This window comes from Scaptodrosophila lebanonensis, unplaced genomic scaffold (genome assembly GCF_003285725.1).
Source record: "Scaptodrosophila lebanonensis strain 11010-0011.00,11010-0021.00 unplaced genomic scaffold, SlebRS2 tig00000001-arrow-pilon, whole genome shotgun sequence".
Classification (NCBI taxonomy): domain Eukaryota; kingdom Metazoa; phylum Arthropoda; class Insecta; order Diptera; family Drosophilidae; genus Scaptodrosophila; species Scaptodrosophila lebanonensis.
In genome coordinates this window covers 16,020,344-16,039,039 of record NW_022060529.1, presented here as the reverse complement: position 1 = coordinate 16,039,039, position 18,696 = coordinate 16,020,344, and the positions used below count along the sequence as shown (strand labels likewise).

Sequence of the window (18,696 nt, the reverse complement as noted above, 5' to 3'; positions counted from 1 at the left end):
ATGCAACAATATTTTTTATATCAAAATCAAAATCGAAGGTAAAAGTGGCGAGTAAGACCCAAAAGTCACATACAACAACAACGGCAACAACTACAACAAATGCAGCATTAACAATGAAGGTCCAACAGCGGTTAGGGAAAAAGGGCAACGATGGCGGCTGGGTCGGTGTCGGCGTCGGCGTCGGTTTCTGGTTGGAAGGCAAAGTCAAAAAATCGCTTAAGGTTAACACATCGCGAACAATGGACGCGCAAATGGACGTGAAGAAAAACCATCAAGCAGCGGGCAATTGTCGCGGCACCACTATCGACTTAGAGGCTTAGAGGGTAGCTCTAAAGTCTGAAGAAAACCTGTTTATTAAGTGGTCCATTGTACAGCCTGTACTCGTTCCCGTACCTGTTGCTGTTGCTGTTGCTGTTTCTGTTGCCTAATTGGGGAGAGATGCACATTAAATTGACTTGGCCCTAGAGTATTTGCTTATTGACTTAAGACATATGCAATGACTCAGCAGCCTACACGGCTGGAAAAAAGGTCTAGAACTTGAAATTGGCAAAACACATTTTTGATTCTTTCTTCGTCTTTTTTTGTATATTTTATTTCAATTTCTTTTTGTATCAATGTGCGTTGCAAGATCGCGCAACTGCCGCTCCCTTGCAGGTGCAAACACAAACAACAAAAGTCACATACTCCGAACAGGTTGTCCAAGGTATGGTATGGAGGGAGAGAGTGGAAAGGAGCGTGGAAAGGAAAACATTAGCCAAAAAGGACCAACAACAAACAGTGGAAAGGCATAAAAGGCCGAGTACATGTGAGCGCACATTTTCGACTATAAAATTTATTCGCATTAATCGCCGTCAAAGATAAATTAAGGATAACAATGGAAAAAGAAACAGACACAGGCACGGACACGGACACGGACACGAACACGAACAGAGTCGTCCGGCTTTTGGATGATAAGGCAGCATTGACACCTCTCGCATTGACCCTCTTCGAGAGGCAGCTACCTGCGAGCCAGCAGGACAACTGCCGCTTTATAGAGCTAGTTCGAGGACGAGGCAACCAATTCGCAGACAGGCTGTGCACACTTGTTGTCCTCATTAGGGCATCCGCATCATGTCAAATGCGCTCACAGCTTTTTCTATTGGCATCGTTTCTATTTTAGTAACGCCCCCCCCACCCACTGCAGTGCCACCTTGGAGGGGGTTGGGGGGTGGGGGACCGCTGTGTACCACAAAGTGGAATGAAGCGTATGCGTGTGTAATTAAGTGTCGCAAAAAGACGCATTCGAAGCTGGGCAGAAAGCTCTAAAATGGGCCGTTGACGGGGCCCGCCCCCATAGAACCGTGAGTCTGGCCTGTGTGTTGATATATGAGTATGTACAAGTGTGTGTGTGTGTGTGTGTGTGTGTGTGTACAATGTATAGTATGTGTATATTAGTGTTAGTGTATTAGTGTATATTATGTGTGTAAATAGGAAAAGCGTGTTGTGCCACTGCCACTGGTTGGCTCGTTTCCGGCCCCCCATCCTTCTGCTGCCGCTCCTGTCCTGCTCCTGTACTGCTCCTGTTTGTGCTGCCAGTGCTTCTACGGGACATGGAAGCTGGCGCTGGCACTGGATCGTTGGGGGTGATAAAAATGTTCATGTAAATTGCAAAAAGCAGTTTTTATGTCCCGTTGCCTTATTTTCGGCTCGTGTGCGTTCTCTGTTTTTGAAAAAAGCGTGTGAAGTGGTGCAAAATATTAAGTAGAATGCGAGTGCCAGGGGAGTAAGAACGTTATTTGTGTGTATGTGTGTGTGTGTGTGTGTGTGTATGTGTGTGCAGCCCGTGTGGTTGTTTGTGGGTGGCATTAGTTCGTGAACAATAGGTGGGTGTGTGACTCACTCGCTCAGTGGTGGGTGTGGCTGTTGCGCTTTGATGTGCCATTGTTGTTGAACGAGTATTTCTAATTCCATTTTCTTTACCGATAATGTATGCATACAAATACACCTTTTGCAACTGATTGCGCAAAAACATATAGCACGACCAAGGAAATTTTATAGAAATATTCCGAAATGTATTTGTTAGATTAATATTCGGCTCGATTAGCTAGTCATTTGTTACTTTCGCTAAGCCCATATTTCTGCTTTGACTCTGCTACTATATACTTGTATATATTTTTTTCTAAATCATTAAATGTTTGCTTTATTGGCATTAAAACAAGTCGTCCCTTTCATTCAGCATAGAGTGTAAATTCTTAAAACAGACATACATACATATACATATGTATCTTCAAACATAATTTATTAAGTCATTATTTAATTTAGACATCCTAGCCACAATAAACAAAAGCATGCTTCGGTATTAGGAAAACATCTTTCTATTATCTTTTCTTTTCTGGGACCTGGAAGAACCCGAGTACCAAGTCCAGGCGGGCATGGCTATATTGACTAATGGTCAAGAAGATACATATCCATATATACATAGAATTTGAGAACAATCAGCAACGCCTACTGTTTGTTACATTCTCACTAAACTAGTATGTACTTATGTATTCCCTTTTATTCTTCTCATTATGTATTTTTATGCCTTTTTATCAAACTAGTACTTTCGTTAGCCATTTGAAAAGCAGAAAGCAGTCTTTAAACTTTTCGAAATTTTCAGTCCCATCCCTTTTGTAACATAATAATTCCCTATCGGTAAGTCGCCTTCTTTCTAATTTGTTAGCAGAATATCTCTGCGATCATAGTCGCCGTATAAAAAAATAAAATGTAAAATATAACATAACCCGAATGGACCAATTTACATATGTATGTGTTGAAGAAATAAAATTATTTTTGTGTTTATCTCAATTAGAGTCGAGTTTTTAACAATTGACATACAGTTTTTAACAATTACATACATTTCTTAGCAATGTCAGTTTGATTATCAATATATGTATATGTATGCATGTATCAAAAGTAATTTATATAATATTTTTAATAATTTGTTTATTATATTGTTGAAGTCCCTGTATGGAGCTGATTGGATAGGATTGTTCATTTTTATGTTTATGTTTAATGTTTTTATTTAAATGATGACTGTACCAAATAGGCTGACAGATAGTTTGCACGTTGAATAATGGGTTGAAACATATGTATGTAGGTTGACGAACACGATCATATAACAAGCGTGTCCTCGCCCTGGCTGCTGAAAAAATACTGCATCTGATGATGCGAGTTTATTCCAATTTATCGCTTCTATCGCAGAGCGCTATTTAATGTCTGGTCACACTGACATCAAATCTGCCAAAACAAAAATTTTGTAAACTTTTTCTTGTGCTTGTCTGGGGACAAGCGCTTTAACACTGGTGAGCAGTTGCAAGGTTGCGCTTTTAGCGAAATTTTGACTGTCACAATTGCATCTAAAAGGGGCAATCGGGAAGGCATGGTAAGTTTCAGCACAATTCGGAAAAAATCAGTTGGTGTGACAATGTAAAAATGTGCTGTTTGTGTCCCCGATTCTGCATTTTCTTTAAAGGCCACCAACGCCACTGCCACCTCCATCTCCACCGGACAGAGTTTGTCTGTGAAACTGAAAATACCGCATCGAGTGCAACCGGAATTCTTGCCACGTCCGGGTCTTCCCGGCCAATACACAAACAAGCTCCACTACTTCAAGAAACATCTGCTGGACGAGGTGGTCAAGAAGAAGTTCGCCTTGGATTTTATGGAGCCGGTGGACACGGTGGCCTTGCAAGTGCCCACGTATTATACAGTCATTGAGCGGCCCATGGACATAGGCACCATTATCAAGCGGGTGCATAACAATTACTATCGGTACGTGGAAGAGGCCATATCGGACTTCAGGCTGGTATTGCGGAACTGTTTCACATTCAATTGTGCCGGCGACGTGGTCTACCGGAAGGGTCAGATGCTGGAGAAGTTTTTCACCAAGATAATCAGGGGCATACCGCCAGGCCCTGAGATACCCTGCCACAAGGATCCCAGGGCAATGGCTCGACCGCGTGGCATTTTGAAGGTCACATCTGCCATGATCGACATGGAGCGGGAATGCCGCGAACAGCTGAATCAACTCCAACACAATTCCTCGTTGGCGGACACGCATGCGCGCAACTTCTTCAATAGCAAGTGGGAGTCGCTGCATAAGAAACTGGACAAACACTACTTCAAGTCCGAGGAGGACTTTAAATCTCATGTGGATGCCATATTCAAGAAGTATTACGAGGGCGCCAAGATGATATATGAGAACACATACGGGAGGACGAGTGCCCAAGCACTGGGGCTTGTTGGCGCCGAATCCTCCTCAGCTGTCATAATGTTGGACGCCGCGGACGTGAGGACGCTCTGCAGGACCGCTGAGTTACTCGAGAACGGACTGCGCTACTTTGTCGAAGTATCAAAGCAAAAATGGGAAACCTGCACCGTCAAAGGGCTGGTCGATGACTTTAGTGATACGATTAATGCGCTTCGGGATCGCTATGAGATCCAACGGTTTTTTGGCAATCAGGACTCCGGTGTTCCGTGCATCGCAGCCCACACAATGCTTAGGGAAGGCGAGCTCGATTTCTTTTCTGTACCGTCTGATTGCGAAGCCGACTTTGAGGAGGAGAGACACACTTTTGTTGGCACCGATGAACGTCGCAGTGTGCAGAAACTGTTCGCCATGCTCCCGGTGCAATCAATGGCTGAGATAGTGCACATTATACTACAAATTGAGGGTTTTTCGATGGAGAGCAACAAGCACATGAACTTCGATGTGCAGTCCTTCAAACAGGAGACACTGCATCTTATGAAAAAAAGCATTACAAGGGCTGTACGGGCCACTACCAAATTGAACTTGCGCGACATGCAGCCAGCGGAAAAGGACGGTCTGAAACGGAGCTTAGAGCAACAATTGCAGGACATTACCAAAATATTGAATAGCGGGCGTGCTAAAAAGACAATTAAAGCAGCGGCCAGAGCGAAAGCACAAACTGATGATGGTACGCCCCAAATGCAAAGGACCGCCACAAATTACACCCGAACCTTGACCGACTCCAGCGGCAGCAGTGAGTCCAGTGACTCCAGTAAAACCAGTGAATCCAGTGCATCTAGTTCTTCTAGTGATTCCAGTGAATCAAGCAGCGAAGAAGAAGAGAAATCTTCCGTTTCTAGTCCGGCCGGCAGTTCACAGTCGAACAATGCGCCTTCTCAGGATTGTGTCGATGGGCCAAATGTGTCTCCACTATCTCAGTCTATGCGTAGCCCTATGTCGACCCTCAGCGAGCAACTGATGCTAAGCAGCACCGATATAAGCATCAGCAGCAGTCAGCGGAGTAACTGCAACAGTCCGGATAACTGCGGTGAATCCGACAATTGTAGCTTGCCCTCAAGTAAAGCCGGCTCTCCACCCCGGACAAACGAACTAAATCTGCAATTTATGTCTGAGTCTGATCAACATTCAATCGATCGGACACTTCAACTGGGCCAAGAATCAATGACGACCGTGTCGCCACCCCAAATAAATGAACATAATTCAACATCTTTTGCATTTAAGTCCGACATCCCTCCACTTGAGAAAAAATCAAAAACGCCTGAGTCTCAGTATCTCACATATGAATCGAATCAACAAGCATTGACGCCTGTATCTAGACTTAAGCCACATATTTACCAACTAGATCGTGCACCAATTACATCAACCTATGGAAGAAACCAGCAAGAATTTCTAACTGAATGCTCATCTCAACCTAGTAATTATCAACTCGATCAACAAATAGTTATGTATGGGTCCCCATCTCAGACATATGAATCAAATCGAAAGGTAAGAACACCTGTATGTGAATCTAAGCCACACCTTCACCAGTTAGGCAATCACGCACTTACGTCCGGATCTTTAAACGATAAACATAAACAGAATCAAATTTCAACTGGACCTGGATTCCTATCAAGCATTTATAAACTCGATGAATACTTAACAACCACAGACTCTCCAACCCAGATGTATGAACTAAATCAACAGTTACAGACACCTGCATCTGAATCCAAACTACAACCTAGTCAACAACTAATTAAAGATTCAGTTACGCCTGGATCTCCAATTCAGAAACATGAAGACTCAATTAAGCAGGGGTCTTCATTTCTGGCATCTCGCCTGAACCAAGCTTCAATTTCTCCTGGAGCTTCCTTGATGTATCAACTAGATCAAAAACCAATAGCCGCCGAGTCTTCGTTTCAACATACACTGACTCCTAGATCTGAAACTAAACGCCGAATATGCCAACCAGATGAACAATCCTTTACTTCTGTGTCTTCAAAGAAGACCTTTAAGCTAAATAATCAATCAACTGATTCCCCATCCCATACGCTTGAGCCAAGTACAACAAAGCCCCGAGTATTCCAAAAAGATGAACAATCCATTACCCCTGTGTCTTCTAAGCAATCTTATGAAAGCAAGTCTGCACCTAAATACCGCATGTGCCAAAAACCATTTTCAATTGGGTCTCCAACTCAAGCATACAAACTAAATCAACAATCATCAACATCGGGCTCTAAATGGCGAATATACCAACAAAATCAAGGTCCTAAATGCCCAATCCAAACAGATAAGCTTAGTAAACAACAATTTTTACCCGCGTCGGGGTCTTCAGACCAGTCCTACGAAGTACTGGAAAAAGATATCTTTTCAACTGAAGTTCCACAGCGGAATGGCCAGTCAAATACGTCAGCATGTCCAGCCGAAGGACGCCAATTTAATAAAAACAATCAATCTGTGCCAGTGTCCTTCGAAAACCACTCCAAAAAACTAATGAGATCGCCTAATAGATCTCATGCCGACAGCCGCAAACGAAAAAGTTACCTATCTACCAGAGATAGCTCTAGCAGCGACGAGGAATTCCATCTCGGACATACCAAATCTGTTAACAACCACATGTGCCTCGATCTCCAGCCGGAACAAACTAATTGAATCGCCAATCGCACACCGAGGGTTTCGAAATTCTTCTATTAAGCTGAAATGGCAAGCTACCCCAGCGATGAGGAATCTGCACAGCAGCCCGGTAAAAAGCATAAAGGATTTAGAAAGTATATATTTCGGTCTCTTAAATGTAGAGAACCTTAAACAAAACGATTTTAAGCTCTCTTTAAATATGTATACGTGCTGAAAACAATAAATAGCTAATTTATAATTATTATTTATTATTAACGAATACTAGTCTTGTCCATAACATCGAAGTAGCATTATATCAAGTAATCTAATTATACTGTTAAAAAATTATGCATGAATTTTCCGTTTTTTGTGATTTACTTAATGTTTTCCATTCTCGGATCATAATGTTCCCAAATGATTATCTTGTAAGTTTGAATAGAAATGGTATATAAGGAAACTATTGTGCAATATAATTTAATTAAGTATATCTATATAAAAAAAGAAAGGAAAACGCAAATCGGATTAAGAACTAAATACTCTTAATGCTGAACAATTTCATAGTACAAACTACACCTTCTTCTAAGTTAGTCATAAGCTAAAGTAGTAGTAATTCGAGAAGAAAATGCAAGTAAATCCTTCAAGAAAGGCGTGCTTTTTCCATGTATTAGTCTTAAGAGATCTTGCCATTGATGCCATCACGTAAATAGGAACTGTTCATTGAGAAAATATGCAAAATAACTTCAGTTTTTCACGAACCCAAAGATGCTCCTGCGTCTCCTGTAATGTGTTAAAATTAAAGGAAAAGCAGTTATTCAGATTGAAAAAACAACTACTTATAACTTGCCTTTTCATATACCACTCTTACTATATACACCTAATTCTGTTTTTACACGGTAGATTGGCTACAGAAAAGACATTGATCATATGGAAAAAAAGTTGATTGGCTCCTTATCTCTAAAGAAATATAAATGAAATTTGTAATTTTCAAACCGTGGTTTATCAAAAAACAGAATTACTTGTAGGTGTATAGCCCTGAGAAGTCTTTAAATATATGCTCGTCCAAGCCTTATCATGCCTGGTACTGACAATTTTGGCGATACATCGAAACCCACATACACATACTACGAGTATTATAATCAAAAATCAATTTGCATAAGAGTCGTTGACACTGACATCGGATAATTTTGCTTGCACATCCCGAAGGAAACGTTGTCTATGCAAAGATCACGTAGGCAGGCAGCGAATTTTCATAGACAGAATTATGCAAATCTGTCGAGTTTCTCACGGTCGGGAAAATGAGCGAGAGAATTGTACCTGACGCCCAGGCTGCCAAATTAGAGCGACGCGTCGGCAAAGATCATGCAGATCTTGGTGAACGGAAGAAGGTTTTTCACAAAAATTTGCATAATTTGAATTTTCACTTGGCGAAATGAAAAGGGTTGCGATGCAAAGATCTCGACGTGTCGTCTTCTATCTAATTTACATATTGAGGAGCCCAACTTTTGCAAAGTGAGGCGAAAATCTTTTCGCTGAAATGAAAGTGAAAATGAGAAAAGGAAATGCACAAACACACTCACACATGCACATACACACGTACACACTCAATCGCAAACACACAACAGGGGTTAATTATGCGCACAGTGGGTCAGTGGAAGAGGCGCCCGATGCTCAGCATGCCGACACGCTCGCACACCTGAGCGTTTTAGGCCACCAGAGGGTTGAACAAAGACAGCAGCAGCCGGGACAATAACAACGACAGTGACGCTCCTAGCTCATTTGCATAGAGTCCTGGCGCATTTTCAGGCTGCATCTGCAGCTCACATATAGTACATACGTGCATGCAATTTATATCGCTGATGTTGTTGTTGCTGTGGCTGTGGCTGTGGCTGTGATGATGATTTTATTTGGCCAGGCAAAATTATGTAAATTATGCGTGCAAAAACGCTGAGGAAACTTTCTCACGCTCAACACTTTTACTGCCCGAACCTTGCTGGTCGCTTGAGTTGCTCACTTGGCTTCGTCTAGGGTTCTGCCTCTGCATTCTGCTCTCGCTGGGCCTTCAACCGTGTTTGGGTTAAGACGCGCCGGGCTACAAATCAATTTTGATCGATATTCATTCAGTTTGTCGATTGATTTGCCTAATTTGCATTTCTTAACCTCTTCGGTTTCATGGGGAAACAAACGGAAACAAACTTAGAGTGAATGCGAAAAATTATGCAAATTTCTTAAGAACTTAACCCTTAGCCCGGAGGTCTGAGAAATCAAGTAAAGTGCATCGTTAAAAAAGTAACGTACTTTCTATTATATTGATGTTTTTTTCTGGGGAAGGTCATTTAAAAACAAAAATTGACATACAAAAGGTGCTGAACAAATCACTTTTAAAAGATTTCAACGGCTTATTAAAACGATGGTGCTGATGATTAGTTAAATATTTTCTATACTGTATTGAAATTTTTTTCATAAAAATACATTTGGGAAGCTAAGCTTAAAGCTGATCAAAACACTCTCAAATATTTGATTTAACTTTTAAAATTGTAGAGATGTAAAGTAATCCTCTAATTCTATATAGCTATATCTCCTTTAAAATTATTAAAAGCGAGGTAAAAAAAAAAAACACCTCCCTCCTTCATTCAAATTCCTTTGTTTCGCCTTCGTACTATCTTAACTCGCTGAACCTCGATTTCAGAACAGCGCCATTTTGCAAAAGTTTTTGCAATTTTTGCCACAGAGGCTGCAGCTCCTCCCTTTTTCCACCACCACGGAACTCCGAAGTCAACTGTCCAATGCAACAACCCCTAAAACTATATACATACGAACTCGCATCTCTTGCCACTTTCGAACTTGCGAAATCGCCAATACGATTTGGCAAAAACTGATCAAATGTACATAGCATATATACATATAGGGAATGAAACTGCAGTGGCAACCAATTGGCACATAAATAGAGTTCCACAGATGGCACAGCAACCACCGCTATGCCTCACTTCATTTTCACATCGCTGCCCTCCTTGCTACCTCCCCGTATCCCGCGTATTAACTTTGATGTTGCCACTGCACGCAGACCATAAAAAAAATCCGCAAAACGAGGGTTGTGTCTCGTAAAGTACTTAGCGAAGCACCCCAAACCTACTACTCGAACACACACACACTACAAACTTGCCGAACTTCCTTCCCCCCCTCACCCAGCTCCTGTCACACACACACACTCACATACAGTTTTCCAAGACCTTAAAGCTGTAGTGCGTAGCATTGCGTGTATTCGGAATTTTCGCGGCGAGCACTGCAATGCAAATTTTTTTTATTTTCTACTTGCTCGGGGGTTGAAGCAAAAAAACAAAAAAAAGGGCAAAAGTGAAGCTAGACATTGAGCAGACACCAAAACAGCAACCCCGGGACACGCTCTTAATTTTGCGCCCCTTTGTTGCTGCTGTTGTTGTTGTTGTTGTTGTTGTTGTTGTTGTATCTGCTCTTGTTTATGCTAAAAAGGCGTCAAGTAAAAATCAAAAGGAAGTTGAGCATTCAGGAAGGGCGACTGCGAGTTTAGTTGGCTTATTCAATGTGGTTTCTATCTTTAAAGTAAAGTGCGTACGCTGTCGAATTTTTTAAGCTTCTGTTATCCAGAGAAAATAAAAAAAAATATGTAAGTTGTGCGCTTCTGGGGGGTGGTGCGTTTTTTTTTTCCTCCTCATATTTGTCATACTTTCTTCGCTTTGATGCGGATTGATCAAATTTGATTAAAAACTAGAATGTGTTCTGTGTTCCAAGTGTGAGGGCTTCGCGAAACAGACCCCAAAAGAAATGATTTTTATACATTTCCTACCATTTCTAGCTATGTAATTACAAATTCAGGCGAAAAAGAAAAATGCACATATAATTATTTCCTAAGAACTATTTTTATTAAATTTACAAAATTTAAAGTTTGAGCCATTTCAAATTTTTGTATTATATTTTTCATATCTTATCCTTAGTACTACAAAATAAATTACAGTTTGTTTTTTTCGTTTTGCTTATAATACTTTTATTTAAAAAAATATCTATGCACATATACACTTTAAATGCTTAAACAATGTTTTAGATAACCAACCATATTTGTTGCCATGAATCCTACATTAATAAATAATAGATTGTGCATTCGGTACGTTTCAATCTACTTCTATACCCTTAAGCTTCTGAGCAAGGCAAATAATTTTATTTTACTTGTATATATCAATTTTCAATGACGAAAGATTACGCTTCAGGTCGAATATTTCTTAGCCAGATTTTGCAACATTAGGTCTGTCTCATCGCAGTCATCTTGGTCCTTTACTATTTATTTATTTATTTATTAATATAATTATTATTATTATTTATTATTATTTACTGATAACCTCCCCTCTAACTTGTCACATTTCCGTACAATGTAAATCTCATTCATGACCCTTCATTGAACTGTGCCCTATTTATGCTATGCTTTTGATTCAAAATCTTCCATCATTACCAATCCGAAGAACTCTTCTTTGTGTAGTTTTGCTCTACAAACTTATTACTGATACCCTCTTAGGCCAAACTAATTTTTCTGTTCCCATGTTCTTTTAAACAGAAGATAGAAGTAATTATTTTCGATGTATCCCTCCACTCACCTGCTATTACGGGCTCGTCTGGCTTGCATATTTCTTAGAATTTCTAGATACTTGTCAGGACTTTTTTAATGCATTCCTAAGACAATAAATATGCACATACATAGATTGACCCAAAATTTAAATTAAGTTAAGCAAATTATGTAAGTAAACTAATTTTAAATTTTTTTAAATAAGCGAAATTTTTTGAATTGTTCACTTAATAAATCTCATTGAATTTTAAGGATGATTTGTTATTTAATTGTTAACATGTGACTACTTTAAGTTTTAAATGGGTGTATAGAGGTTAAAGAGTTAGTTGCTCTTAGATGAAAAAAGGTGATACAAAGTTTCAGTAGCAGTATCTTTTAATCAACATTCCATCAATTGCAAGCTTAAAGCAAACGTCTTGTAATCAGTCATACTACTTATACAAATCTATGCATAAACCCAATAACTATAAAAACCCATACATCCATCATCTCTTAATGATATAGCATCTGCAAGTAATCGAACGATCTCCAAAGAAAATGAAACGACAAGTTTTGTGACATGCCAAAATATGATGTTCCACGACATAGAAGAAAAACATTCGTTTGTCGTTATGTCGTCCTTAGAAATATTTGGCATAAATTACACGCCATAGTTGGCGGCGATGCATGCCAGTCCAAGACATTCTCCAAATAAGGGCGCGATTTCGAGGGATACTTTTGTGTGTTTAGTATTGTTTTTTATCTGACACCACTGCCACAACCACCACCACCAAGGGCACCATCAACCATCAACTATCAACCAGCACCAACGACAATCACCATCGTAAACAAGAGCTCGCTTATGAGGCGCGGAAAACGCGCACTCGTTGCGCTTCACACGCGCAAGGAGCTGCCAAAAAAGGATCCTATTACAAAGGAGAGAGAGAAAGACCCCAGCAAGAGCTGAGAACTTTGACTTGAAAAATGTTTGAATTTGTCGCATTTTCATGTTCATGTTTTGTGTTCGTTTGTGTTTTGTTTTCATTTGGGTTTTGTCTTTCCATGGAACGCGCACGTACGTGTGTCAGTCGACCGTCATAGTTATTGCCATTGTTTGAGGGCCGATCTCGAGAAGTTTGTGCTCTATTGATACGCACATCGTGTTTCACTTTCGTTTGTGTTGCCCATTATTTGCAGGATTGCTTCATGCTGGTCCTGCCTGGACGAGCGTGTGTCAGTCTGAAGGCGACAACGATCCTCTATTGTTTACCGGCTGGGGCATTGTTTTGACTGTCGACTCTGCCGTTGACCTTTTGTGGCCGGCTAATTTAGGCAATAACATATTGTATCTGTATCTGAATATGCAGGCGATTTTCATTTGAATTTATTATTATGCAATCGCCTACGTAAACGCACTCGCTGCCAATTGAAATGCAATGCGCAACATTATCAAGTTTCTTTCGACATTTCTCCTCAATTTTGTTGCGGTTTTTTGTATGCTCGGCCGCATGCCGAGAACTTGAATTTTATGTTGGCGTAGGCCACAAGTATGGCTGCAGTTGTTTGTGTTTTTACCAATTTCCCCTTTTCCCACTTTTCAAGTTTTTCAAGGCACGTCTAAAATGGCGCTGATCACTGCCCAGCCTAAGGGGAATCGAAAAGTTCGCTGCACTGCACCCACGTGTGGAGCCCAGGGATGAGGACGACGAGCGGGGGGCTTTGGCATTTTTCACATTTTGTTTTCATTCTTCTTCCATCGTTCGTTCTCTTTCTCGCCTGTTGACATTTGTAGAAGTACAATAGTATGTATGTTTTGTGCGTGTGTGTATATACGAGTATATTGCTGTTTGCTTGATTGGCGGCCACGTCTGTTTTCCCAACATGCATGTGTATGTGTGTACACATATGAGCATGCATACACTGATAAAAAAACAACGAAATTTCAATATTTACACGTAGATATAACTATTTTTACTATGGATTTTGCACCATTGTGTGTTTTAGTAAATACAAGTGTGGACACTTAAACTTAAAAATTTAATATTAAAATATTAAATTTAAAGTGTGACGATATTAAACCACAAGTGATGATGTGGAGATGTGGGTCTGATTCACGCCGAAGGTTTATTTTTTATAATTATAAAATGTTTTTTCCACTTTTTTGTCTACTCTACTGGTTTTCTTAACTCTATTTCAATATTGACATTTCCATGATGCATTTTTTTTTTCTTTTTTTTTTCTATAGAACCATTTTTAGCAGAAAGTAATTTTAACATTCCATTGCTATTTTGAATTAATTTTCTTGATGCCCTTTTTACTATGCCTTTTAGTACGGATATAGTTTGGATCAATATTAATATTAAAAGTGAGGAGCAGCTGATTGAATAACACTTACTTGACAAATACCTAAAGACCATATCTGTATGCCACACCGCTGAAAACAGACTTGAGAATGCTAGTCGATTGAAATTTAATATATTTCTAGAATATTTAAATCGACTACAAAAAACTTCAAATTAAAGTTGAGAAAAATATTATAATTTACTATTTAACTATTTGTTTTTTGATGTGTGTGCATATTAATATTTAATATGGTTCAACATTAAATTGAATATGACACACTTTAAAAACGAAGTTTTACACATTGGCTTGAATATTTTTTTTTTCATATTAAAATCACAAATGAATATTTTTATTAGTTAAATTTACGATGTTTATATTTGATTTGAATATGAAATAGTAGAACATTAAATTTAATATGAACATTTTCATCTGTACTATGCAACTTTTTTATCAGTGTATGAGTGTTTGTATGCACATGTGCACAACAACTTCGGCACATAACGTAACGCTCGCTGTTTTTCCAAAATTAAATGCAACAGCTTGTGTGTGCAGTTAATGAGGCAGACATTGATGTTGTTCTTGCTGCTTGTGTTGCTGTTCCTGTTGCTGTCGCTTGTCTGCTCCTCCTCATCGCAGGCTATATACGAGTATGCCTATGCCCCTGCACTCAATTGCGTGGTTGGTTAATGCTAATTATTTGTTATTTCTCGTCGTCTCTTCCAAAAACATTCTTGAAAGACACGCACACACGACGCGACGTGCAATTGCTGGCGATTTCCGGTTGAGGGGCACCGCGGAGAAGGGCGTACAGGCTGTACTAACGAATCGTTTTAAATTGCCGGAGAACTCTGGCAAGGGCAAGGGGGATCGGCCAAATTAACACATTTTCTTCTTTGTTGTCAAGAAAAGTCAAAAGAATGCCAATGCAACTTTGAAGAGACACTGAAAAGATTTTCAAACTGAATTTCTTCATAAACTCACCAATGCTTGCAACTCAGAGTTGGTCTTGAATCCATTTAAGTATGTACTGTGTGTGTGGAATACATACTCGTAAATATTATATAATCACTTCATATATTTTCACAAACAAGAGGTGACTACATTACTCAAAATATACTTACAATAGTTGTTTCGTCATTCCTTAAAGAGGTTGCAGATTTGTTAAAGTATTTTCCCATTTCGCAAAATTTGTTTGAGCATAAATATAAGACTCAACAGCTTCGCTTTTCTATTTATTTATATTTATTTTTGAAGAATGTGAGCGTTTTCATTATTAATCAAAAGGCATGAAACTCCGGAGTAAAGGATAGAAGTTGAAGCAATGTAGAATCACATTTCTCTATACCCACTTCTCTTTAAAGGAAAAATTTACTTTATACTAACTTCTCGAACCCTTCCCCACTATAACACTTTTGATCTTTATTTGTGAGATGTTCCGGATTATATAATCTATTCAATTCCATATGCATCCTTCCTGTTAAAGACTATCATTTGATAATGGAAATAGCTGAGTCGACACTTTTTCAACCACACAAGTAACATTTTCATTCACAATATTTGTGCATTTATTATTTTGAACATTTTTAAATTTATGCAACATAATGGTGCTATTCGAACGTGCCTTAATGCGATTTTTCAGCTCGAGGATATTTATTGAAAAAGGAGCAACCACCGAGCTGTAGAAAGTGTACAAAAAAGAAATGTACCTGAATATTTTATAATTTTCTATAAAAACATATTTATATTCGTCGTTGAATACAGAGTTTACAAAATATAACATAATAGCTTATTAGGAACAACAGATTCCAGCATAAGATGATCTTCCAGTTTAAAAAAAATGCAACTGCATCGATTCTGCTACCCTTGGACTCTCCATCTCGACCAATATTGATTGGATATTGAAACCTTATATTCGCTTAAAAAGGGTTTCTGAATTCTTCAACACATATCTAAATGAAATTATTTATTTGAGCAACAGCATCTCGGGGAAGCATCGCCAGATCCTACCTAATGTCGAGTAGCATCACTCGAATGAACTCCTCAACTTGTAGTTGCACTTCTCAGTTTATTTAAGAAATTTTCACACATTTTTCATAATCAACTGCCAACCGACTAAGTAAACAATTGCACTGCAGGTAGTTTGCTCACTATTTGGCCACACGGCCAAGAAGAATGTTGTCTATAGAACCTTTTGAGCCAAGTCGTGAACGTGAACGGCGACTCTCTAGATGCTGCTGAGAAACGGGCAGGCGCAAATTTATTTTGACAAGTGGCCGAAAAATTGTGTGGCTTTGTTCCAATAGTGGCAACTGCAACTTACGATTTGTATAGAAATTACGTGTCTCCAGCACCAGCACCAGCACCAGCAGGGTCTACAGCAACAAAAACAATAACCACTATTGATTGTCGATGCATTTGACGTTGAGTGGCAGGGATCATTAAAAAACAGACTGAAGTACTCGACAAGACTGAATGTCGCAGCTATTAAAAAAATATTGCCGCCCATTAATTACAACCGACCAGGTATACCACACGCACACATCTCAAAACTGCAGGCGAAGGACCTCTGGACTCAAGGGTTCAACACAACGCAATCTTAGAGCCGCTGCTGAATATTCAGATGTTAAGCATCAATTTTGCTGGCATTTTGTCAATGTCATTAGCAATTTAAAGTGCATAAATTATTGGCAATTATAGCTAAAGGTAAGCCCGCAAAACGCAAAATAGCAAAATAAATTATGTTAATTCTAGCAGCTGATCACATTAATAATTGTTTCAATTGATTTTATTTTATTTAACTGTATATAGCTTCCTTAGCAAAAAAGAAGTACCCTTTTATATCGTTAGATAATCAAATTTGTAATTTGCACATGGTTATAAAAACAAGTCTAGGCTATCGGTGAATTAAGAGTTCAGTTTTTTCATAGATGCAAGCTTAAGGTGAGTTAAGAATCTGCTTAACTGTCTTTCAGATATTTATAACAGTTCTGAAATGAGTTCTGTTATATTAAAACAACACTATACAAGGAAATAAGGGTCCAATATTAATTAGCTATTGCCATTTCATGTTACAATTTTTCCACAGAAAACCCACAATAAGACGGATGCAAGAAAAATCGATGAATGCAGTTTATTTTGTACTGTTTCTTAAAGAGTTTGAAGTAATTTGGATGAATTATGAAGAACCCCTCCTCCTCATCTGGACTTCCAGTATTCCAAATCCGCTTAGTGCTCATGTACACTGTAAAAGGAAACTTATGTCTTGGACTGTGCTTTATCATCAGTCAGGACAAACTGTTTTGTATATTTACATATATATGTATGTATGTATAATGACTTGCATACGATTATACTATAAACTACAATATTTATATCTATATTTTTTAATTGTTAGCACTCACTAGGCAGCTAAGCCGGGCAGTAAGGTGTTTTACCTAATAAACAAAATCGGAGCCGTTTTTAAATACTACTTAACTCATTAAAATGTAGTTAAATTAATGTTTACAGCTTAAGAGGTATTGGTGTTGAAAGTCAATTAAAATACAGGAGGCATTTTAGATAGGGAATTGCTTCTAAAAGCTATAATATAATGTTATTCAAATTTAATTTTTTGCGTTTCAAACCACATTTTTAAACTTTAGCTTAGCAGCGATATTCGAAATTATTTAATATTTAAATATGAATAATATACATATATCTTATTATTAATTTCTTTTTTAATAGACATATATAAATTTATCAAAACGAATCAAAAGTTTGTAGTACTGGAGTACTGGAGTGTCTTTTGCATGCCACAAGTTAATTCCCAAACTTATCAAAACAGAAAATGAGTAAGCTTCCATAATCCTTATTTTATATTAAGTATTTTTTGTGAACATTTTATCTGAAAACGAGATCTAATTTAATATCGCACTTGCATTATTTTCTAATTCCGATTCTCCATTCCCTTAAAATGTAATGTAAGTTTCCTAATCTTCTTTAAGGCTATAGCCTATAAATAAGAATATATTGCTTGAGAAAAGTTACAAAGGCCCATAGGTTGAGCCAATGTCAGTTTCCATTTAGTTTCGATAAGTCCTATAAACCCATTCACTTGTCTTGCCCTAAAATACAACCCATTTTTTGTTTGCCGACAGGCACCCGATCAGGAACCCACAAAGAAATCTTCAAAATTATCACCTGTGCAGGAGTCCGAACAATAAATTCATTGGAATCAATAGTTCAATAACCCAGCAACAATAAAATCAAAAGAATGACGAAAAATTATGGCACACAAAAAAGGGATACACAAGGATGTACTCACACACACACACACACACATACAGATGGAATGGAAAACCAAAGCGAATGCACAAATTGATTGTTGTTGCTGCTTCTGTGCCTGCTGAGCTGCGGAGTGGAGGTGTAGCTGGTGTTGCATGTGCAGGACGCGAGCATTGCAGCAACAGGATGCATTGTCTATACATACACATGAGTGTGTGTGTGTGTGTGTGTGTACGGCATGCGTGCCAGTCGTGGCTCAGCGCAAAACCCTGGGAAAAGTTAACTTTTTGATTCGTAAGAAAAGAATCACATGAAAAAGTCACACGATTTTTGTTGAATTGCCAGTTGGCAGTTGTTGTTGTTGTCCTTGCTGTTGTTGCCAGTTGGCGTTTGTTTGCGTTGCTCTGCCGATAGCGAAGGTGCACCCGAAAATTGTGGAAACATGTTGCAAGTCAGCTGAAATAGAATGTGTGTAGGGGATGGGAGCAACAACTACACCAATAGTGCTAAGGCGGATGGCAGCTGAAAACTGCTCGTGTATTTTTTTCTGGCAGGTTACATAAACTGCCAATGGCATTTTCATTTACAATTTTGGCTTGGGAACGAAATTGATAAGGGCATTAGGCAGCGACATGGGTTATTA

At 38.8% G+C, this 18,696-nt stretch overlaps 1 protein-coding gene across 1 annotated transcript; it reads left to right on the top strand.

The window, feature by feature from the left end:
• The first annotated feature begins 113 nt into the window (after positions 1–113).
• On the top strand, positions 114–17,992 carry LOC115627159. Its single transcript, XM_030522784.1, has 3 exons — positions 114–257; positions 3,494–5,776; positions 17,927–17,992. Exons 1-3 carry the CDS (start codon positions 114–116, stop codon positions 17,990–17,992), a joined length of 2,493 nt encoding a protein of 830 aa, XP_030378644.1.
• Positions 17,993–18,696: the final 704 nt, after the last annotated feature.